This window comes from Microcebus murinus, chromosome 6 (assembly GCF_040939455.1).
Source record: "Microcebus murinus isolate Inina chromosome 6, M.murinus_Inina_mat1.0, whole genome shotgun sequence".
Classification (NCBI taxonomy): domain Eukaryota; kingdom Metazoa; phylum Chordata; class Mammalia; order Primates; family Cheirogaleidae; genus Microcebus; species Microcebus murinus.
In genome coordinates this window covers 87689673-87713560 of record NC_134109.1, presented here as the reverse complement: position 1 = coordinate 87713560, position 23888 = coordinate 87689673, and the positions used below count along the sequence as shown (strand labels likewise).

Below are 23888 nucleotides of genomic sequence, written 5' to 3'. Positions count from 1 at the left end.
TGAGTGGAAAAAAGTTGAAAGCATTCCAACTCAGAACTGGAATAAGACAACGGTGCCCACTGTCACCAATTCTATTCAACATAGTGCTGGAAGTCCTAGCCAGAGTAATCAAGCAAGAGAAGGAAATTAAGGGTATCCAAATGGGGAAAGAGGAGGTCAAAATATAACTCTTTGCTGATGATATGATGTTATATCTAGAAAACCTCAAAGACTCCACCAATAGACTCCTAGAATTGATAAAATAAATTCAGCAAAGTCTCAGGCTACAAAATCAATGTACACAAATCTGTAGCATTCCTATACACCAACAACAGTCAAGCTGCAAATCAAATAAAAGACTCAATACCTTTTATAATAACTCCAAAGAAAACAAAATATTCAGGAATATTTTTAACCAATGAGGTGAAAGATTTCTACAAAGAGAACTATGAATCACGGAGGAAGGAAATAGCAGATGATGTAAACACATGGAAAAACATATCATGCTCATGGATGGGCAGAATCAACATTGTCAAAATGTCCATTCTACCCAAAGTGATTTACAGATTCAATGCAATCCCCATCAAAATACCAACATAATTTTTCACAGATTAGAACAAATAATTCTGCACTTCATTTGGAATCAGAGAAGAGCCCAAATAGCCAAAGCAACCTGAAGCAAAAGGAACAAGTCTGGAGGTATCACTTGACCAGACTTTAAACTATACTACAAGGCCATCGTAACCCAAACAGCATAGCACTGGCACAAAAATAGAGGCATAGACCAATGGAACAGAATGGAGAACCCAGGTATAAAACTATCCTCATATAGCCATCTAATCTTTGATAAAGCAGACAAAAACACACACTGGGGAAAAGAATCCTTATGCAATAAATGGTGCTGGGAAAATTGGATAGCAACATGTAGAAGATTGAAACAGGATCCATATTTCTCTCCATTCACAAAAATTAATTCAAGATGGATAACAGACTTTCATGTATGACATGAAACCATAAGAATTCTAGAAGAAAATGTTGGAAAAACTTTTCTAGATATTGTCCTAGGCAAAGAATTTATGAAGAAGATCCCAAGGATAATCACAGAAACAACAAAAATAAAGGAATGAGACTTGATTAAATTAAAAAGCTTCTGTGCAGCCAAGGAAACAATTACTAGAGCAAAGAGACAACCTACAGAATGGGAGAAAATATTTGCATGCTATACATCTGATAAAGGGCTAATAACTAGAATCTATAAAGAACTCAAGCAAATCATCAAGGAAAAAAATCAAACCATTAAAATGGGCAAAAGACATGAACATAAGCTTTTCCAAAGAACATAAACTAATGGCCAATAAACATATGAAAAAATGCTCAATGTCATTAATCATCAGAGAAATGCAAATCAGAACTACAATGAGATATCACTTAACCCCAGTGAGAATGGCTTTTATCAAAAAGTCCCCAAACAATAGATGTTGGCATGGATGCAGAGAGAAAAGAACACTTATATACTGTTGGTGGGACTAGTACAATCTCTATGGAAAATAGTATGGAGATTCCTCAAGGAGTTAAAAGTAGACCTACCATTTGATACAGAAATCCCACTACTGGGTATTTGCCCAAAGGAAAAAAAGTCATTTTATCAAGAAGATACCTGCCCTAGAATGTTTATTGTAGCACAATTCACAATCGCAAAGATGTGGAATCAATCCAAGTGCCCATCAAGTTATGAGTGGATTAATAAAATATGGTATATATAGATCATGGAGAACTAGTCAGCCATTAAAAAAATTGAATTAATACCCTTTTTAACAATCTGGCGGAACTGGAGACCATTCTCCTAAGTGTAGTATCACAAGAATGGAGAAACAAATACCACATGTACTTACTATTAAATTGGAACTAACTGATCAGCACTCATGTGCACAGATGGAAGTAAAACTCAATGGGAAATAAGCAAGTGGGAGGAGGCAAGAGGGGATTGGTGAAATCATACCTAATGGGTACAATGTATACTGTCTGGGTAATGGGCACACTTATAACTTTGAGTCAAGCAGTACAAAAGGAATCCATGTAACCAAAACATTTGTTACCCCCCCCCCCCCGTAACATTCTGAAATAAAAAAGAAACTTACCATCTATTAAAATCTGTAGCTCTGGGTAGGCACAGCTTACAATGTGACCTCTGTTTTATTTTTTTGCCTTTTGATTACTGAGCAAACTGTTAGGAATTAAGTGATCTCACTGGGTGTGGTGGCGTGTGCCTGTAGTCCTAGCTACTCAGGAGGCTGAGGCGAGAAGATTGCGTGAGCCCAGGAGTTCGAATCCATCCTGGACAGTATACCGAGGCCTTGTTTCTTTAAAAAAAAAATGAAAAAAGAATTAAGTGATCTCCTCTTTGCCATGAGAGTCTATCCATTTCTAATCCTCTGGATTCTCTTTCCAGAGGGAGGAGGACAGTGGTGTACTGTATAAGGATGTCTTTTGTGTTAACAGCTGATTTACCTCCAGGTCAAGCCTATTATGTGGTGGTCCAGGAGATGATTTGAAGTGTAATAACTGAGACAAAAGGCCAATATCTGAAGGAAAAAGCAAATGGAAAACATTCTTTAAACCATCCTTAACATTTATCTACTATATAAGTAAGGGTAGTAAATTACCTGGAAGATTCATTGTAGGTGTGACATATCACAAATATTAAATGTTTTTAGTGAAACTAAGCTTCACAATTAGTGCAACAATTTTTGGTTAACCTAATCTTTTGAATTAAAAAAAAAAGGCCTGTTTGTATTCCTATATATCTTTTTCTCTTTTTTCTTTTTTTATTTCAGCATATTATGGGGGTACAAATATTAAAGTTACATATATTACCCATGCCCCACCCCCAACCCTCTCGAGTCAGAGCTTCAAGCATGTCCATCCCCCAGATGGTGCACATCGCACTCATTATGTATGTATATACTCATCTCCTCCTCCCCCCTCCCACCTGCCCAACACCCGATAAATTTTATTCCTATGTGTCCACTTAGGTGTTGATCAGTGAAACCAATTTGCTTGTGAGTACATGTGGTGCTTATTTTTTCCATTCTTGAGATACTTCACTTAATAGAATGGGTTCCAGCTCTATCCAGGAAAATACAAGAGGTGCTATATCACCATTATTTCTTATAGCTGAATAGTACTCCATGGTATACATATACCACATTTTATTAATCCACTCATGTATTGATGGGCACTTGGGCTGTTTCTACATCTTTGCAATTGTGAATTGTGCTGTTATAAACACTCAAGTGCAGGTGTCTTTTTTATAGAGTGTCTTTTGTTCTTTTGGGTAGATGCCCAGTAATGGGATTGCTGGATCAAATGGTAGATCCACTTGTATCGCTTTAAGGTATCTCCATATTGCTTTCCACAGAGGTTGAACTAGTTTGCAGTCCCACCAGCAGTGTAGGAATGTTCCTCTCTCTCCACATCCATGCCAGCATTTATTGTTTTGGGACTTGTTAATAAAGGCCATTCTTACTGGAGATAAGTTATATCTCATTGTGGTTTTGATTTGTATTTCCCTGATGATTAGAGATGTTGAGCATTTTTTCATGTCTGTTGGCCATTATTCTGTCTTCTTTTGGAATGTTTCTGTTCATGTCCTTTGCCCACATTTTGATAGGGTTGTTTGATTTTTTCCCTTGCTGATTTTCCTGAGTTCTAAATAGATTCTAGTTATCAGACCTTTATCGGATGTGTAGCTTGCGAAAATTTTCTCCCATTCTGTAGGTTGTCTGTTTGCTGACAGTTTCTTTGGCTGTGCAGAAGCTTTTTAATTTGATCAGGTCCCATTTATTTATTTTTGTTGATGCTGTGATTGCCTTTGGGGTCTTCTTCATAAATTTTTGCGTAGGCCAATGTCTACAAGAGTATTTCCAACATTTTCCTCTAGAATTATTATAGTTTCACACCTTAGGTTTAAGTTTGTCACCCAGCGTGAGCTGATTTTTGTGAGAGGTGAAAGGTGTGGATCCTGTTTCAGTCTCCTATGTGTGGCTATCCAGTTGATTGTCCATAACTCGTTTTCTTAAATAGTATTACAGTAGTGTTGGTGCTGTGATTTTACATTAGCTTTACATTTAGAAGCTGTTTCCTCATATAGTAGATAGTTCTCGTTCCAGTCACATGTCACAGAGACATGTCTTCTTTTTCACAAGCTGAGAGACCACAGAGACAATCCTATTTTAAAAACGTTGCCTAGTCACGAAAAAAGATCAAAGAATTTTGCATCCTTTGGAATTTTTAAAATAAACTTTTGAAGATTCTTACTCTTGATTCTCAAGGGGATTCATACTTAGGACTCAAAGTTAACTGTTGGCCCCTCGCTCAGGATGTTTTGGGTGGGGCTATCCAAATCTATTTGCTTCAGACCTTGGTGGCCATTGGCCATTGGTCCAGAATCCATTCTCTGCCTTCCATCTTCTCAAGGGCAGCGGTGGTCCTACCCACCCCGCCCATCTCATTACTCACAACGCTCCAGCCACTTTGGCCTTCTCTCGGCTTCTGAAATTCTCCAGTCTCTCGCCTGCCTTATGCCTTTGCTGTTTTTTGCCTGGAATATTCTTCCCTCTGTTTCCTTCAGAGGTCATTCTTCAGAGAGGCCTCCCTTGGTCCTCTCATTTAAATTAGGCCCTCTCATTCTCTCTGACGGAGCAGAACACAGTTCTTTTACGTCATAGCTGTCATCTCCATCTGTAATTACATGTTTAGTTGTGAGTTCCCTCATTTAATTTCTTTCTACCTCCTAGATTGTAAGCTTCATGAAGGCAGTGGAAACCTCTATTTTAGTCACCCCTGTATACCCAGGGCCTAGTATATCACCTGGTAAATATAACAGACACACGATGGCTATTTCATGAGTATTGAGTAAATGAGGGAGATGTTGACAGGAAATTCTCAATGCACTGATCCAGTCATAAAAGGAGAGTTCAACGGGGTGTGTCACATCACTAGGGAGAATCATCATAACTGACTTGTGTTTACAGATTGCATCTCCGGTTTTCAAATGTGTCCATAGGAAATTCCCAACCAGTCTGAGAGACAGTGCTCCTGTGCTGAGTCTAGCAGAACCACCCAGCTGTGAAACATGGTCTGGGAAAACACACAAGTGAGAGACTTTAGAGGCCTTCAAAGACAGGGCACTGTGGGGAGAGCCAGGTATCACATGGCCTCAGAAGCGAGGGCTACCTCAGTCCTCATACCTCCTGCACCCAGGCAGAACTCAGGCCATAAATGCACCTGTGGTGCCTCTGGTCTAAAAAAACCAAAATCCTTTTCATTACCTTTATTTTTATTATAAAAGGAATTATTGCAGGAAATTTAGAAAAAGTATAAAAGTGCAGAGAAAAATGACATGATGAAAAATGGAAATTATATAATCTTATATTTTTTTACTCAACTTTATATCATAAGCATTTATCTTATTCCTAAATATTGCTTTAAATATTCCTTTTAATGGCTGTAGAATTCCAGCATATGAATGTGCCATAATTTATTCAACCAGGTGGCTGTTAATGTTAACATTAACATCTTACCTTGCCATGGTGCATTTGTCAAAACGATGAAATTGGCATTGGTACAATACTATTAACTCAGCAACAGACTTGATTCAGATTTCTCTAGTTTTTTCCAGTAATAACTTTTTTATTCTTCCAGGATCCTATCTAGGATCCCACATTGAATTTAGTAGCCATGTGTCTTTAGTCTCCTTCAGTCTCTGACAGTCTTTCCTTGTCTTTCATGACAGAGACACTTTTGAAGAGAAGTGGTCAGATATTTTGTAGAATGTCCATCAGTTTGGGTGGTCTGATGTTTTTTCTTAGGGATAGACTGAGGTTGTGGATTTTGTGGAAAAATCACAAAGAGGTGACATGCTCTTCTTGCCTCATCCTATCAAGGAGCACATGATATCAACATGTGCTCATTATACAGATGCTAACCTTGGTTACTTGGTAACAATGGTGTTTTCTAGGTTTCTCCACTGCAAACTGACAGTTTCCCTTTGCACATTTTATTCCTTAAAAGTGAGTCATTAAGTCCAACCCACATTCAAGGAAAGGAGAATTAAGCTCCACCCCCTAGAAGGAGGTGTATGAAAGAATTGGTGGTTGTATGCTAAAATTATAACAGGTATATACAGTGATTGCATTGCAGTCTTAGCACTAGGATCCAACAGTCTGATTCTCCAAGTCAATATTCTTTAATAAAGGCATTTGTGAGTGTTTTATTAAAGATTTGAGGCAAGCATTTCCTACAGCACAATTATTACTGGGATGCAGGGTAATTTGGCAGAGTTGGAAAGCAGTGGAACGTAATCATCATCATCGTAATGCAGACACAAAAGTCATGTACTTTAAAAGAGGAGGTGATGGATCTCACCTGGGATCTCTCTGCCACGTTACAGGGTTGGAGTCCTCTCTACCTTATCCACATACTCCCATCCCATACGTTTCTCACCTACCTGATTTCTCTCTGCCCTCACTCCCAACCCCTATCCCACCATTGGGGTTGGAGTGCCTAAATCAGCCAGGAGACTGAGAATAACTTTCTGGGAGGAGAATGAAGTAAGAAATATCTAAGCTAGAGACGGTGGCCCAGAAACACAATGGGTGAGAGCGGACACCAGATTTCCTGTATGTGGCACGTTATGTTTGCCACTGTACTCCAAACCGAAACTACAGTGCTAAGCAACAGCAAATACTTATTGAACAAATGTGGGGGCAGAGTAATATAAGGATAGAAGTTAAAATTGAGCAGAGAAAGTGAGAAGAATTTGGTTGAGGTACCCAACTATCCCTACTGTCCTAGTTACATGCCTGTCTTAACCTAAATGACCAAAGCAGGCTGTCATCATCACCATGCATGATATTATGCATTATACTTACTCTTCACAATGCCACTCTGCAGTAGGCATTATTGTCCCCTTCTATAGATAAAGCTCGGAGAGGTTAAACGACTTGCCTGAAGTAACACAGTATGTCCCAGAGCCAAGACTGGAACCCAGGTCTATCTAATTCCGACGTGGTCTGGGATAAAACTTTTTATTCTACAGAGAGGGACTGGTTAAAATTAAAATTTGCAGGAAATATGAGAACAAAGCTGACAGTGAACATACACTGACACCTGATACCTGATATCAGATACTGGGATAATCCCATTATCTCATTTAATTTTCTTTCATGGTCTTATGAAATGTAGATACTGTTACTATAGTTGAAAAAATAGACTTGGCAAGAAGGTTAAGGTATAGTCCAAGTCATCCAAAAAGTGGCAGGCCGGGATTTGAACACAGGTCTTCCGACTCCAGATCCCTAGCCATATCCAAATCCCTATATCCAAAGCCATATAAGCCTCTCTTCATTATAAAGATAAGTAGGGCCGGGCGCTGTGGCTCACGCCTGTAATCCTAGCTCTTGGGAGGCCGAGGCGGGCGGATTGCTCAAGGTCAGGAGTTCAAAACCAGCCTGAGCAAGAGCGAGACCCCGTCTCTACTATAAATAGAAAGAAATCAATTGGCCAACCGATATATATATAAAAAAAAATTAGCCGGGCATGGTGGCACATGCCTATAGTCCCAGCTACCAGGGAGGCTGAGGCAGAAGGATCGCTCGAGCCCAGGAGTTTGAGGTTGCTGTGAGCTAGGCTGACGCCACGGCACTCACTCTAGCCTGGGCAACAAAGTGAGACTCTGTCTCAAAAAAAAAAGATAAGTAGAAGCTGTGGGCCTCCCCAGCCACATAGTAGCTACAGGGAACTCATGGTCCCCACCTCTCCATTCCATGTGGGGATGCCTAGGACACCAGTATCATCCTTGGGCAACATGGGAGAGAAACTCTCTTAATAGATTATAAACACATAGACATTTCTCTCAATAGGAAAATTTTGAGTAATACATAGGTTCCCAGTTCCTTTAATTTTAGTCTAACTCTTTGGGAAAGAACACCACTGAATTTTATTTCTAGGAGCCCTGAAAATGTCTGTTTTGCTATAGAATTCTCAGACTGGGATACATAAATGTTTGTGATCATGAAAGCTCAGCAATTTTGGCTTCAATCAGAAACTGCTGTCTTTGAATAATGGAATAATAATTTTCAGGAATTCTGTGAATAAGCTTACTCTGACAGCAGCATTAATATCCTTTCCTCACTGTCTAAGCTTGACTTTTCATTGTGGTAACAGCCCTTATGAAATTTCCATAGTCTATAATCACAGTTGTAAATCTTATGTTCTGTTGATGATATAGGCCAAACTTAAGTAGTGTCTATTTTTAAACAATCTTTTTTTTTTAGTCATTTGAATTATAAGATGCTCTTTTTAGCATTTAATACAATATAAAAGTATTTAAAATAAAATGAACCATCTTTCTTTTTTTCCATTTTTTAACTATTATTATGATTCCCATAGTTTAAGTCCTTCCATATTTTTTCTTTGCATTCAGGTACACATATACACATACCAAGGGGGATCATAATTATGCATATTATTCCATTATATGTTTTTCTAACTTAACTAGATATTCTGGACAGCTTTCCAAATCAACACACTCAGATCTGTCTTAATCTTTTTAATAGCTATGTAAGATTTTATAATATGGATATATAATAATTTATCAGTCCTCTATTGATAAGCATACACGACATTTCTTTGTGTTTTTGTTATTGAAGAAATGCTACAATGCCTATACTATATTTTATGTACTGTCCATATATTTTATGTACAGTACATATATTTTATGTACTGTCAGGTAAATTCCTAGAAATGAAATTCCTGGGGCCAGAACTCCTAATTTTTACCAATTAGGATGAAGAATGGTATTTTGTTGTATCCACAGCTGTGTCAGTATGTATATGTTAAATTTTCATAAATATTGCCATACTAATTTCCAGAAAAGATAGTTGTTACAAACAACAGATACTTTTTAAATTTAAGCAAAAAAGGTTTATTAAAAGCTATTAGATGGGTTCAGAATCTTCAGGAGGGCAAGCAAATCAGGGAGAGCCACAGCTAGGCATAATGCCAATGGGAGCAACACCCAACCACATGCTGCAGTGTTGTAGTGAAAACACTGCTGCTATCCCCTCTGACAGCTTGGCTCTGATCACACTGGGGACTGGATGTCAGAAGGTCAGACACAGACTTCCAGAAGAACCGTCACTTTTGCCATCATGTTTGTCAAATGCTGAGAAAAGTGTATTAAAGTTTACCACGGTGATTATGATTCTTATGACGTTCTCATTGTGTTCTAAAGAGATCTTACCTTATATAATTCAAGGCTATATTATTTGCCACATAACAGTTCCTGATTGTTATTCATTTTTTGTAGCTTTTGTCTTTTTTTCATGACAATAAATTCTTGTTTAAATTTCATTTTTAAATATTACTAATAGTTTGCTTCTCTTGCTTTTTTAGTTTGCATTTGCAAACTGATATTTAATCTGGGCCAATCCCTTCATTTCTATTTCTTTCTTGTCTCATTCTATTAGTTTTTCTCCTTTGATAAGGCAATTTAAGCTACTCATTGTTATGGCAATAACATGTATTTTATCTTGCTCCTTTAAAATTATTTTATGATTACTACATGTCTACATTTTTATTGCCACTTTTTCCTCTTTCATTCTAGGATGCATTAATTGTGGTTTTAAAATATCCTACCTCATGAATAATTTACAAGTTTTACTAATATATTCCTATTTTACTAGTGATGTTTCCCTATTTTCCTAGTGATTTAAATATACATTTCCATATTGATATACTAAAATTATATAACTGTATCCTTCACCAAATGTTTCACTATCCTGTTCTAAACCCATCTTCCATTTCCAATAAATAATTTTGGAAATATTTTTATTTTGCTTATCCCTCCCTGTCCCTACTCCGATCCTCAACTCTCACATGTTAATAATTTAGAATTTTAGTTCTATGATATTATTAAATGCTCCTTTAACATATGTTTTGACTGTTTCAAAATTCTTTCTAAGTTAATACTGTAACTCATACATTATTACTCATTTGGAACTAACGAAATTTACAAGAATCATTGCTCACCACCATTTTTATACATTCATTGTCTTTTGCTATTTTGAGATCTTTGTTCTGATTTAACTTTTATTTCATTGCAATAATATCCTTGAGTAATTCTTCAGATAGGGTATTTAGATGTTATTCCTTTGAGTTCAAAGCTTTTGTTCTTTATCTTTACATTTAATGATATACTGGATGGGTAGAAGATTCTTGAGTTGGAGGCTTTTTCTTTACAAACTTTGTTGTTGTTTTACTATATCTCAGTTTCATTGTGGCACTTTGATGTGGGCACCTTAAATCATTGATGTAAAGTTGATTCTCTTTCCTTCTCTATCTAGAACTTATGTTCTTTATCCTTTACAAATGTATCTTCTTTCATTAATTTGGTTAGGCTCCTTAAGGAGCCTTCTCAATCTGAAAATCTATGCTATTGTTATCATAGAGCAGTTTTCTTCTATAATTTCTTTAACTTTTACTTCTCTGTTCTTTTTTTCTCTTTCTAAAATGCTATTATTTGTTTTTTTTTTATTTCAATTGATTTAGGAGGTAGCAGTGATTTTTGGGGGGTACATAAATAAATTGTTTAATGCTGAAGTCAGGACTTTCAGTGTATCTTTCTTTCATCAGCATAATGTACATTGTACTTAATAGGTAGATTTTTATCCCTTACCTCCCTCCCACCTCTCTCCTTCTTAGTTTTCAATGTCTATTATACCATTTTATGATCATATGTACCCCTAGTTTAAGTCTTACTTATAGATGAGAACATGTGGTATTTGTTTTTCCATTCCTGAGATACTTCACTTAGGATAATGGTCTTCAGTTCCATTTAAGTTGCTGCAAAATACATTATTTACTTTCTTTGGCTGAGTATTACTCCATGGTGTGTGTGTGTGTGTGTGTGTGTGTGTGTGTCTAACCACATTTTCTTTATCCACTCATCAGTTGATAGGAACTTAGGTTGATTGCATATCTCTGCAATTGCAAATTGTGCTGTGATAAATATTTGGGTGCAGGTATCTTTTTATATAAAATAATTTCTTTTCCTTTGGGTGCACACCCAGTAGTGGGATTGTTGAATTGAATGGTAGGTCTACTTTTAGTTCTTTGAGGAGTCTCCATACCATATTTCATAGAGGTTGTGCTAATTTGCAGTCCCATCAACAATGTATAAGCATTTCTTTTTCTCTGCATCCATGCTAGAATCTATTCTTTTTTGACTTTTTAATACTAGCCATTCTGACAGGGGTAAGATGTTTTCTCATTGTGATTTTAAATTGCATTTCCCTGATAATTAGTAATGTTAAGCATTTTTTTTATGTTTGTCAGTCATTTGTCTACCTTCTATTAAAAAGAATCTGTTCATGACTTTCACTCACTTTTTGTTGAGGTTGTTTTTTTCTTGCTGATTTGTTTGAGTTCTTTGTAGATTCTAGATATTAGTCCTTTAAAGGTCAGATGTGTAGTTTGTGAATATTTTTTTCCATTCTGTAGGTTGTCTATTTACTCTGATTATTTCTTTTGCTGTACAGACACTTTTTAGTTTAAATAATTCCCATTTATTTATTTTTGTTGTTGCTGTTTTGCTTGTGGGGTCTTGGTGAAAAATTCTTTGCCCAGGTTAATTTCCAGAAGAGTTTCCCTGTTTTCTTTTAGACTTTTTAAGGTTTCAGGTCTTACATTTACATCTTTAACCCTGCTTGAGTTAATTTTTGTATATAGTAAAAATAGGGAACTAGTTTCATTCTTCTGTATGTGGCTATCCAGTTTTCCCAGTACCATTTATTGAATAGAGCATCCTTTCCCCAGTGCATGTTTTTGTCTGCTTTGCCAAAATCAGTTGGTTGTAGCTACATGGCTTTACTTCCGGATTCTCTATTCTGTTCCCTTGGTGTATGTGTCTACTTTTATATCAGTACCATGCTGTTTTGATTGCTATAGACTTATAGTATAATTTGAAGTCATATAATGAGATGCCTCCAAATTTATTTCTTTTGCTTAAATTTGGCTATTCAGGCTCTTTTTTGGTTCCATAGGAAGTTTAGGATTATTTTTTTAGATCTGTGAAAAATGATATTGGTATTTTGATGAGATTACATTGAATCAGTAAATTACTTTGGGCAGTATGGACATTTTATCAATGTTGATTCAACCAATGTATAAGCATGGGATGTTTTTCCATTTGTTTGCCTCATTTATGATTTCTTTAATCAGTGTTTTATAGTTCTTATAGAGATCTTTCACCTCTTAGATATTTATTAAAATATCTAGGTAAGTATATTCCTAGATATTTGATTTTCTTTGCAGCTATTGTGAATGGTATTACATTCTTGATTTGGCTCTTAGCTTGACCATTATTTGTATATAGAAATGCTAATGATTTGTGTACATTATTTTATAACCTGAGACTTTACTGATTTTTTTTTTTTGAGTCAGAGTCTTACTCTGTTGCCCAGGCTAGAGTGTCATGGCATCTGCCTAGCTTACAGCAACCTCAAATTCCTGAGCTTAAGTGATCCTCCTGCCTCAGCCTCCCAAGTAGCTAGGACCACAGGCATGCACCACCACATCCGGCTATTGATTTTATTTATCAATTCTAGGAGTCTTTTGGTGGAGTCAAATCAGTCCCCTATGTGAGCACAGAAAGTGGGGGTGCCTATGGTTGGCTTGGCAGCTAGACAGGTGCAACCTTTCTGTTACACAGCAGTTCTGGGGAAACATCACTCAGTAAAATGATACTATTTTAATCCTCAAATACCTCCCTTTTGCATTTTATTTTACTTGCAGATAGCCTTGGATACCAGTTACTGGACTGTCATTAATCATGTCTTCATCTGGGGGAGCCTTGCCACTTATTTCTCTATTTTATTTACAATGCATAGTAATGGCATCTTTGGTATCTTCCCAAACCAGTTTCCATTTGTTGGTAAGTGAGTGCTAGTGTCATGCTGTCATTTATTTGTCTTTAACTTATTTTTTTGTCTGTGTTGAATGAAGCTGTGGATGACCAATGATCCTTTCTCTAGGAATTGATTAAACTAGTCTTCTGAAGCCTACCAGGCTTGAAAGGGGCTCTAAAAGATTAGTTTCTGCTGTTTCTACCAGGTACAAAAGAATTACTGTGGTAGCAGTTTACAGGTTCTCAACAGCCCAGATACAATAGGCTGTCCTTTTGCAAACAAGAGGCACAGTACATACTTTGGGGCTACCTGAAGACCTATGAAATGTTCACACGTGATAGAGAAGGGAAAGATATACTAGCCTTTCCCTTTTATGCCACATTATCACCAAAATCTCTGCCAAAATTCACCTGTGGAACGTATTTGCATTTAGATAAGGAAAAAAATAGCGTATAATTTAAAGCCTTCTAAAAATTCCTGGACATTAGTTTGTAAGTGGCATAAGGAGTAGTAGGCTTTGTAGTTAGACAGCCAGGGTTCAAATGTCAGCTCCAGCACTTAGCAAGCTGTGTGACTGTGGGCAAATTTCTTCTTTCCATGTGAGAATATATAGGAATAAACAAATTCTTTCTCCTATACTCTCACTCAACAATCAAGCAGGTTGTGGGATAGGGCTGAAAGTTCTAACTCTCTAATCCTGCCTTGGTCTTTCTGATGACCAGCCCCCATCCTGAAGCTATCTAAGGACTGCCAGCCATCAATCAATTCATTAGCATGCAAAAACCTTTATCACTTTGAAGAATGCAAGGATTTTTAAGCATTGTGTGCTAGGAAACAGGAGGAAGACCAAATATATTAATATATTTCACAATATCACAGTATGCCTTAATGTCTTCACTTATAAACTGAGGATATTAATAGTTCCTATTTTCATAAAAAATTTATAAGGATTAAATGAAATAATACATATAAAGTACTTAGCAGGTATTCTGGTACATGGTACTTTTTCAATAAATATTAACTGTGATGACAGTGATTATTACTATTCAAGCAAATGTGGCTTGATTACTGGTTGGGGATATTGCTGAGGAATATGAACGTCAGTTGGGTAGCAAAAGACTCCCTAAAATCCCTTAAAACCTTGAGATTCCATTTTTCTACAGAGTATACATCTGATCTCTCTATGGAGTATATTGCCATTGTAGTCCACATTTCAGAATGATTCCCAGCAAAAGTCACTGAGCTTTACACAAGAGGGCTATTGACATATTTTCTCAGAGGTTTTGAAATTTCTAGAGTATGTGAAATAAGTTGGTAACATTGATGTTTCTGAGTTCATCTCAACAAATTGGAAAGGAGAGATGCACAGTGACAACCTTCTTAAACTCAATCAGGCAAGACTGAGATTTGCACTCACTGTTTAGGGAACTCAGTCTAGAAGAACAATGCTTAGAGAACTGACTCATGTAGAAACCAAAATAGGACCATAGGGACCAAAATAGGATTATAAGGTTAGTAAAGTTACAGATTTACATTGATGCAAATGTACCTGATATTGTAATTCCATTTAAATGCACACATATACTTAAGAATATTGTTCTTCAACAATTGCCTTTTTCCATATGTACATGAAAATCTTTAAATTGTGCCACTGTTATTTAACATGTCCTATTAATACTTCGTTCACTAAAAGATTCCAACCATGTAGAGACATGTTGGTTATGAATAAGAATAAGCATATTAGGAAAGAAAGACACTAAAACTATTTTTAAGCTTTTAAATTTTATTTTGTTTTTGGTTGCCAATTCTGAAAGTTCAGTGCATTGATCAGAAGACTTCCAGTCCTAAGAGAGCATTCTAACATGCATAATGAGACTGGAATGCCTCAGCTGGAGAAAGTAGTTTGTGTGGGGACCACTCTCTCCAGCTAAGCGCATGCCATTCCAGGAATTAATTACTGAACTCCAATGAGATTTTCAAAAGTTAGATCAACATTGGGGTTTCAGAAGAAAATTTTTTTTCCTTAGTAGCTAGCAGCAAACAGGAGTGTGGTTTTAAAGTGAAGCTTGTTTTTTTCCAGCCATGCCTGAGGGTATTGAGCTTAAAGGAGCTCAAAGAGACAATTTATTCAGTCAAGTTTATTTCTGCCCATGGCTGAAGGCAACTGGAGTCAGATGCTCTTTGGTGGGCAGATTCTATTCTCCGAAGCCAGGAAAAGCAGACATACCAATCCGAAGCCAAGCCCTCATACCCACAGCCCATTTGAATGGTGTTAACACTTCAGGACTGGGAGAGGAGGGGACCTGGATAATTAGAGGTATCGTGATAAATACCTGGAAACCGAACAGGGACAAAAGTTTATTTCGGTGACATAAATGGGGTTGGCATCTTTCTATGGAATTTATCTGTCTGCCTCACTGACTCTTACTACCTTGTTTCAACAAACATTGAGGTATGTGAGGTGTGAGTGTAAAGTAAGGAAATCGGCTTCAGGCTTGGGGATGAGTTTCACTGTCCCATTGCCCTAGCATGTTGCATGGCTGCATCATCAGTCTGCTGGTGAACGAGAAGCTCTTTCCACAAATCCAGGAGCCTCCCTTGATTTCTTGAAGCTTTGAGTACCTCCTAACCAGGGGAACATCAAAGAGATAACGAGTCCCTTTAAGGCATGTTTTCTGGGGCCGTTCCCTGGAATTTAAAAGGTTGGCCCTGCAGTAGATAAAGCGTACCTTTTATGACATAGCCAGCCAATGAGACCATTATTTGAGAGTGTACCTGCATCCAGGACATTTATTGTATAGTTTTGATATGATTAGAGTTTTAAGAGTCCATCAGAGCAAATGTGCCTTTAAAAAATAGTAGTTGCTTTGTAGCCAAGGGATCTTGGGGCTGGAAGTGAGACCTGTGCTTCATGAGTGAAGTCGGACTGAGCCTGGGTCAGAGAATGCTTGGCTCAGGCTGGGAATCTCCAAGGAAGTGACCAGGCCACTCAGCAGCTCCCAAGGGTGATCTCACCACTTTTGCCTTCTCCTCGACACCATTGAACATACTATTAATATATCCTGGGAAGACATTTAGTGGTTCTCCTTGGGTAGTCCAAACCTCATGATTTCAAGAAAGACCTCATAGGAACAGACAAAAAGCCTATTAATTAATAATTCAGTTCTATTTATAACCACAGAGTCTATTTTTCTCTAATGATAGGAAGTGCACGGCATTGCTTGACTCAGAAGTGCATCTGGCTTGTTATTCTCTTAACGACAGTGGCTTCGGTTATGCCAGTGGTGGCATTCAGATTTCTGAAGGTGGATTTATACCCAACCTTGACCGATCAGGTATGTCGCAGTGCTGGTAAGTGCTTGGAAGCTGGTTGTTTGCTCTTGCAATGGTGTCCTTCTCTGCCTGACTGGAAGCTCAGGGAGGGGCTTGTGAAATTCCCATAGGCAAACACCCACAGGTGCATGGGAGTACATCAGAGCAGATGGTACTGCCCACATCTTGGATGTACCAGTCCTGAGTGCCAATGACGAGAGGTGTCTAGACTACATGTGGGTGGGAAGTCATAAATTACAAGTTAAGTTGGGTATTTTTTAAAAAGCTGCTTTTTTTAAAAAAAAAAAAAAAAAGAAAAGAAGCCCATTGGCATCATTTTGGACCATTGTTCCAAGGGAAAGGTAGCTATAGGGAAAGTTATTGACTTGAGGGCAAGTAGAGGGTAAAGTAAAAGAGAGACAAACAAGGCATGAGTCAAAGGGCCTGAACATGTTTTGTAGAAATATAGTAGCAGATTCAGAAACATGGGGGAGATGTTGCCTTGTGAACAGATTAAGAAAGGGAACAGCAATGTGATGGATGGGTTAGAAAGTATAAAGTTAGGAGGAAAATAGGAAGAACAAATTACAGAAATACCTAAGCTGGGAAATTAATAGAACATATTTCAGTTCTTCATGGGAAGAGGCATGTAAGCTGGATAATGTCAGGTTAGGTCAAGACTCAGATAAAACGAGAAAAGGAGAAAGAAGAGATATATATTTGTAGCCATGTCATCAGAAGGGACAAAATTTTGCTGGGGCCAATGGGACCTGGCCAATGTTGAGAGGAACTGAGGTAGAGATTTTCTTACCATGATGACTCTCCCATTATGGGGCCAACGTTTGAAAAGATTCCTTCTGAAAAGACTCATGGGGTCCCTTGTCATGTCTTTACTCTCTCTTTGGCTCTGTGAGCTCATTCTGATAGAAGCCCAGAAAATTATGGATGGGATGACATAAGAGGGTGCTCATTTTTCCTGTATTAAGTTCCATTGTGATTTTCTGCTTAACAGCTTCGTCCTGACACAAAAGTCAGAATCCAAGTGATTTGCCAAATCAGAGGACAAGGTTGCTTACACCAAACCTAAAGTTTTTCTCTCCTCGACTTTACAGGGAAATGAAAAAATTATTGGAACCCACCCAGATGATGCTGAACATTTCAAAAGGCCATAAAAAATAACTTCAAATAAATCAAAACCCTGAAAGTCTCATGATACCTTGACCTACAACAAAAGTTGAAAATTTCTGATTCTCATTTTCTAAATTTTCTTTTAGTCCAGTTACTGATGATTGTTGGATCCAGAGAATCTCTAAAAGAGAGAGGAAAGGCTGTTTTGGGAGAATGAGACTATAAATTGTTATGCTGGCTTTGGGTGGTGCATGTTACAAAATCTCTCTGTACAAAAAAAAGTATGCTTCCATATATTTAAGATGTATGAGATAGGGACAATAATGAAATTTGTTTGGATATTTCTTATTTACTTAATAGTCTCTTGGTAGGAATAAAAACTGACTAGTGCCCAGTATGATCTTTTGGGTAGGAGATTTCTTAGGTTTTTATGTTTAAAACTTCCTTTTGCACTGAAGTTAAGTATTTCGTTATTGTTGATGCTGTTTTTACCGAAAAGGCTTTCACTTTACAATGTGGTCCACTGCCTGGAGTCTATTCTTTGGATGTGTCATCTCACCCTGGGTCTGTTCCTCTGCAGATCCGCCGGTGGCAGAAGGCTCAAAAGAAGTCAAGACCTCCGAGTAGCCGAAGGCCTCGGGCCCGCAGGTCAAGCTCAAGAAGATCTGGATATGCTTTTGCTCACCAAGAGGGCTATGGAGAGCTTATCACATCTGGAAAAAATATGCGAGCTAAAAATCCACCCCCAACATCAGGGTTGGAAAAAACACTTTATAATAGCACTAGCTGGATTGAAAATTTATGTAAGAAAACCACAGACACAGTGAACAGCTTTAGCCAGGATAAAACAGTGAATCTGTGAGTCAAGATGAATTTGAACCATATAGTTATCTTTTCACTTCAGGTGGAGCTGAAATTCAGCTGGCTCTGGAGTTTGGGATCTGGGGCTAGAGGCGAAGCAGATTGCCTCACTTAATTGAAATCTGCGCCAGACAGCTGCCAGCGCCCATCAAATAGGGGTGTGCTCCACAGGAAACCAAACCAGATGGCCACTGTCTAATCTGTGATTTGGTCAACAAAGCCCTCACAGACCAAGAACAGTTTTTTTTTTTTTTTTTTTTTTTTTTTACATCAACCTAGATACCAATTGACCTGAATTTCAGAATCTTATTTATGGAGAAAAACTTATAAATCTGCATATACATGGAAGGTAGAGAAAGGGTGCATTCCAAAGGCATGTTTCCAAGCTGAAAAGCATGCTTGTTGACAGATAAACACGTGTTTGTAAGAGCAGCTTTTCCCAAGGTATACTTTCAAGATGTAAAGTGTGGACCATGGTACTTTCAGGCTAAGAGTTGTGTGTCACTCTTTAGTCTTGATGTCTACCCGTCTATTCAGCCAGGACAACAAATCACTTTCATGCCTGAGGGACAGAAAAGCATGTCTGTGTTTCTCATTTTCCCACCAGTCTAGGGACAAAGTGGAGCGAGCATCATTATGGCAGGGAAGGCTGGTAATTTGGTCAAATTTATTCAAAAAGCTCTCAGACTGTCCCATGAAAGCACATGTTCATGAGATGCCAAAGAGAGGCTCTCTACCAAGTATTCTCAATACTTTTCAATGGCTTTTATAACAACTTCAATAGTAATTTCCTGAGCATCATCCAGACCATTAATGGAATGAGCAAAGCATTGAAATTTCACACTTTGATAGTATTCCATATAGTCTACAGGCAAATACTTTCAACATTTTCACTTTTAAAAACTCCAGAACTGAAACCAAACAAATTAATAAACAATCTTTTAAGTTACTATTTAAATACTCAGGTTTAGGCCATTTAGAGTGAGTTAGTTAGTCACTTTTGATACTCAGTTGTCATGTTTACAATTCAAACATATATGTAGATAAGGTCGATTTTTTAGAGATGTTCCAGCCCAAGTTTTCACTTCACATGTGGAGTCACCAGTGTACTTCCTATTAAACAATTTAGGCAGATTTGTTTTCAAACCCCAGTTCTGTTACTTCTTACCTCTCTAATCCTGGGCAGGCAATGTGTCTTCCCTGAGACTCAGTTTCTTCCTCTCTAAAATGAGGCTATACTACCTACCTCATGTGGTTCGATGATTGTCAAAACACAGATTCTAAAATGATTACAAACATTATTCTCATATGAATAGGTGAGTTAAGTTCCAGTTAATACAACCTCAGAATAATAGAAGAATTTAAGGAGAATGTGAAGAACTGGAATTTAAGTAATCAGTGGGGAAGGCTTTGATGAAATGAGATTGCTAAGTAAGATATAAAGCTGGTTAGTGTCCTATAAACTTGGAGGTAAATTTCTCTACTAGAAAGCAAAAATAAAGTATCATGCCTTAATGGTTTACTACAAATCAAGCTCCAACTCTACAGAGTCCCTACTAAATTATTGGTCGAACAAAGTTACATTTCCCAAGAGAGTCAGATGATACTTGAATGGGCTTCATGCATATTGGGCTATGTGATATTTATAGGTCACAATCTTTTTTTTTTCTTTGCCTTAATTTCCAAGTCTGGGTAATTTTTCCTGAATGGGATCAAATGAGAAAATGTGTATAAACTACAGTGCTTTAACCATAATAACTGCTTATAGATGTTCCTTTTTCCCTTACACAACTGCCTAGACTTACCCAGATGTTAGTTTTCAATGTCTAATTTGTCACTAGTTTCACTGTGTTTGCTCAGTTTTTGTAACATTTTTGAAAGATTTGAAAACTTTCAGTAAATGTTTTGGCACTATTAGTGTTTGATGTTTTGTCTCTTCTTTATGGGAAATTCATTGGGGAGATTTTTGTTACATTAGTCCACTGATTTTTTTTTTTTTTCTCCTTTACATGCCCTGGGAAAATGTACATCATTCTTAGGATCAGAGTCAAGAACTAATAGGATTTATGTGTAAGGGATAAGAAAGATAAGAAATGGCCCAATTTTTCCAATTAATTTTAAATTAAATAAGGCTGTTTATAAACAAATAGTGTGGACGATTGTGAGAGAAACATATTATCAGTTTACTTTGGCCCCATGAGATCCTAGTAAGCTCATATATCCATTGTGAAATCATTTGATTATAAGTGCCAGGGATTATTTTGAACCTGAAGATGAAAAGTCTGAGGGGTAGGTGGTAATGATGGGGTGATGGGGAATAATAAACTTTTAATTTTACATAGATGTTATCCAATTATTTGGATAGAAAAAAAACCAAAAACCTCCCCCACCCCTAGATTCAGGACTTAAGTTGATAACCTTGTGTTTTTAAAGTCTCAGCCCAAGTTTTGAGCTATTATAGGCAATTACAAATCATGTTTCCCTGACTTAGGTCTGCTACCTTTGTCTCTCTCATCTATCTTCAAGTGTATATACTTATGAAGGGAAGAGAGAAAGAGAGGGAATGAAGAAAGCAAGCAAGCAAGCAAGAAATAAAGGAATGAAAGGGAGGAAGGAGGAAGGGAGAAAAGAGTTTCTAGTTATACATCTCTTGTGATGATGTGACTCTCTGTAAAGTAAATTTAATTCCTCAAAGAAAAAAAATTAGGTTGTATTCGAGACATGAACAACGAAATCTCCTTGACATTTTGTATGAGATCAAGAAAGTCTTACTGGGAAAGGGGCCAGGAGCTCTGGCTTCTCGTCACGGTGATGCTGCTGATTTGTGAGCTGGGCCATGCCACCTGACTTCTCCAGGCCTTAGTGTTTCCATCCATCGATGTAGAAATTGGACAGTATGTTCTCAAAGACCCTTTCTCATTTACCTGTTCTGTGAGCTGTGCTTGCCAGTGTTGTCCACTGTGTATTTGCAATTGTCTTTGATTGTTGAAAAAGGGAGATAGAGACAGAGATAGAGATAACGAGAGAGAGGGGAAAGATTGAACTGAATGCTCTCTCAAGGGCATGGCCTGGTACTGCTTTATATTTCTTTTTTTTTTTATTTCAGCATATTATGGGGGTACTAATGTTAAGGTTACATATATTGCCCATGGCCCCCCTCCCTCCTTCTTCCTGCCCGACACCTGATAAATGTTATTCCTACATGTCCACTTAAGTGTTAATCCGTTAATACCAATTTGCTGGGGAGTACATGTGGTGCTTGCTTTTCCATTCTTGAGATACATCACTTAGTAGAATGGGTTCCAGCTCTATCCAGGAAAATACAAGAGGTGCTATATCACCATCGTTTCTTAAAGCTGAATAGTACTCCATGGTATACATATACCACATTTTATTAATCCACTCATGTATTGATGGGCACCTGGGTTGTTTCCACACCTTTGCAATTGTGAACTGTGCTGCTATAAACGTTCAAGTGCAGGTGTCCCATTTGTAGAACATCATAGCCCCTGATGTATTGCTGTCTCCATCTTTCTCTCAGCTTACTGCACCAGGTGCTCAGCTAAACCCTGAAACCCTGTAGTGGCACTTTACCTGGGTCAGTTGAACACACTCAGTCTTGCTAATAATTCACTAAGATATTGCAACACCCTACTTCCTTCTCCACCATTTTAAATATCAAAAATGCATAAAGGTAAGATACTCCTGTCCAGTAAGAAAAGGATCATTTTAAAGTCCTCCCCGATTCTTTGGGCCTCAGCTACCCAAGGACTCAAGATGAAACAACAGAGCTTGAGAGATTTTGTCATAGTTATAGAGCACTTTGAAGTTTATGTATCATTCTCACACAAACTGTATTCTTTGAGCCTTACAACAACCCTGTGAGGTGGTTAAGGCATCCATATTAGACCCATTTTTAGGAAGAGGAAATTGAGGCATAGAGAGGTTAAGTGCTTTGTCCAATAACACACAGAAAGTAGAAGAGCTAGAACTCACTAGGATCTGACACCAAATCAATCTAGAGCTTCTACCTACACAGGAAGGTAACACATATAACGCCTAAATAATCTGTCCTCTTTCCAAAACGTTCATTAGACATCTCAAGTGTGCAGATTTAGGGGGGGGGGGAGTGCACAAAATGTAAAAATGTTTTGAAAAGTTTGCTTCAGGAGTTCTCTTTGCCTCTCAGTGCAAATAAGAAAAATTTCATCCCTTCCTTCCTTTCCTTTAGAATTTTGTGAGGTTAAATAGGTGGGGGGAGCAGACAAAAGAAATAAACATGTCTCATACTATTTTTAAAAACTCACTAGGAAATACAACAAATCAGAAAGGCTGTACTTGTGATTTTTATGGTAAGAAATTGGATTACTCAGTGTGTGCACTGAATACCTCAAGATCGATCTGATCTAATTATCTCAGTTATATGACTCAGAATTATTATTTTAAATTACAAAGAGTAGGCACAAAATTAATGGTGGATGAATCCAGAAAAGATGACTAACAGTCTTCATAATGGGATTTTTCAGGTCAGGGGTCAGATAATCATATGAGGTTACAATTTTCCAATTTTTACATTAACATCTGGTATTAAATGTCTGCAGTTTGCTTTACTGCGTCACATTTCATTCCTCGGTAAGAAATCATAAACTTTTGCAACTTTCTAGCCTAAGTCTTTCACCAAACTGCCTGGAAGCCAGAACTAAATGACCCATGTATTTCAAAATGCTATTGCAAAAGATCTGGAGGGCTTTGCTGGGCTAATCTGTAGGTCTGGGGCTATGATTTAACCAAGAAAGGGGCCTTGAATTTCAAAACTTTCTGGCATATCTATTCCTGTAACTGGTGCAGAATGCAAATCAGCTTGGAGCTGCGTACATAAACGTCCAGAGTTCAAGAAATAATGATCCATTGGCCAGAAATCTCTGGCTATTTCAATTCAGATTCCCGAAAGGTTTATAAGGGCAAGTTTAAATTTTTAATAAATTGCAGCCTTAGGCTTATACAGAAAAAATCTTATTGGACCAGGATGCATGCAGGGATGACGGTAAACTTAATTTGGAAATAGTCATGATCAAGGAGAAATCTAGTCATCTTCGCCCTTTGTCACAAATGTTTCTATACTTGCTGCCGCCTTCTTGGTAAATGCGATCAGTGAGTAGGATGTTTCTTTGAAGGTTGACGATCTTCCTTCTGGTCCCTTTTCTGACTGTCTCTCATCAGTATGCAACTCTGTATAGATATATAAGTACAAGCTGGTGCACGCATTGGACATAAGTTATACTGATTCCAGAACATCCTCAGAAAAGGTTTTGCATAAAATTTCTGTTACTGACTTTCTTGAGATGATGTCACTTTCATCTTTATTGTTTAAAAAGAATAAATTAATTTGGGATCATGATTAGGTGATGGGGGAGATTTTAAGCTTATTTAACAACCCGTTTGACAGGGACACTGACCAATATGAATGGACACAGGCCATTAATGACCTGCCCTGTACCACTGCTAATGGCCCTATTCAGAGCACTTCCTATTAATAAGCCATATATGAGATAATGCATATTTTTCTTTATAAGGTGCCTGTTTGGTCTGAACTAGACAAAAATAATAAAATTTTTAAAGCTGAGTAATCCATAAGATACT

The 23888-nt window shown here is 37.5% G+C and overlaps 1 protein-coding gene across 9 annotated transcripts in view; it reads left to right on the top strand.

Annotated features, from left to right (window-relative positions):
• Positions 1-20165, top strand: part of ATP8B4 (ATPase phospholipid transporting 8B4 (putative)) — a 224076-nt gene extending 203911 nt beyond the window's left edge. For 7 of the 9 annotated variants that reach the window (XM_076004353.1, XM_076004354.1, XM_076004355.1 and 4 more), the window contains 3 exons: positions 12835-12973; positions 16152-16282; positions 17968-20165. In XM_076004353.1, coding sequence (XP_075860468.1) covers positions 12835-12973; positions 16152-16282; positions 17968-18249 — 552 coding nt within the window. In that variant the 3' untranslated portion in view covers positions 18250-20165. Of the gene's footprint in view, positions 1-12834; positions 12974-16151; positions 17109-17371; positions 17940-17967 lie in introns of those variants that run through there. The other 2 variants (XM_076004357.1, XM_076004356.1) reach the window with 2 other exon arrangements.
• The last annotated feature ends 3723 nt before the right edge of the window (positions 20166-23888 follow it).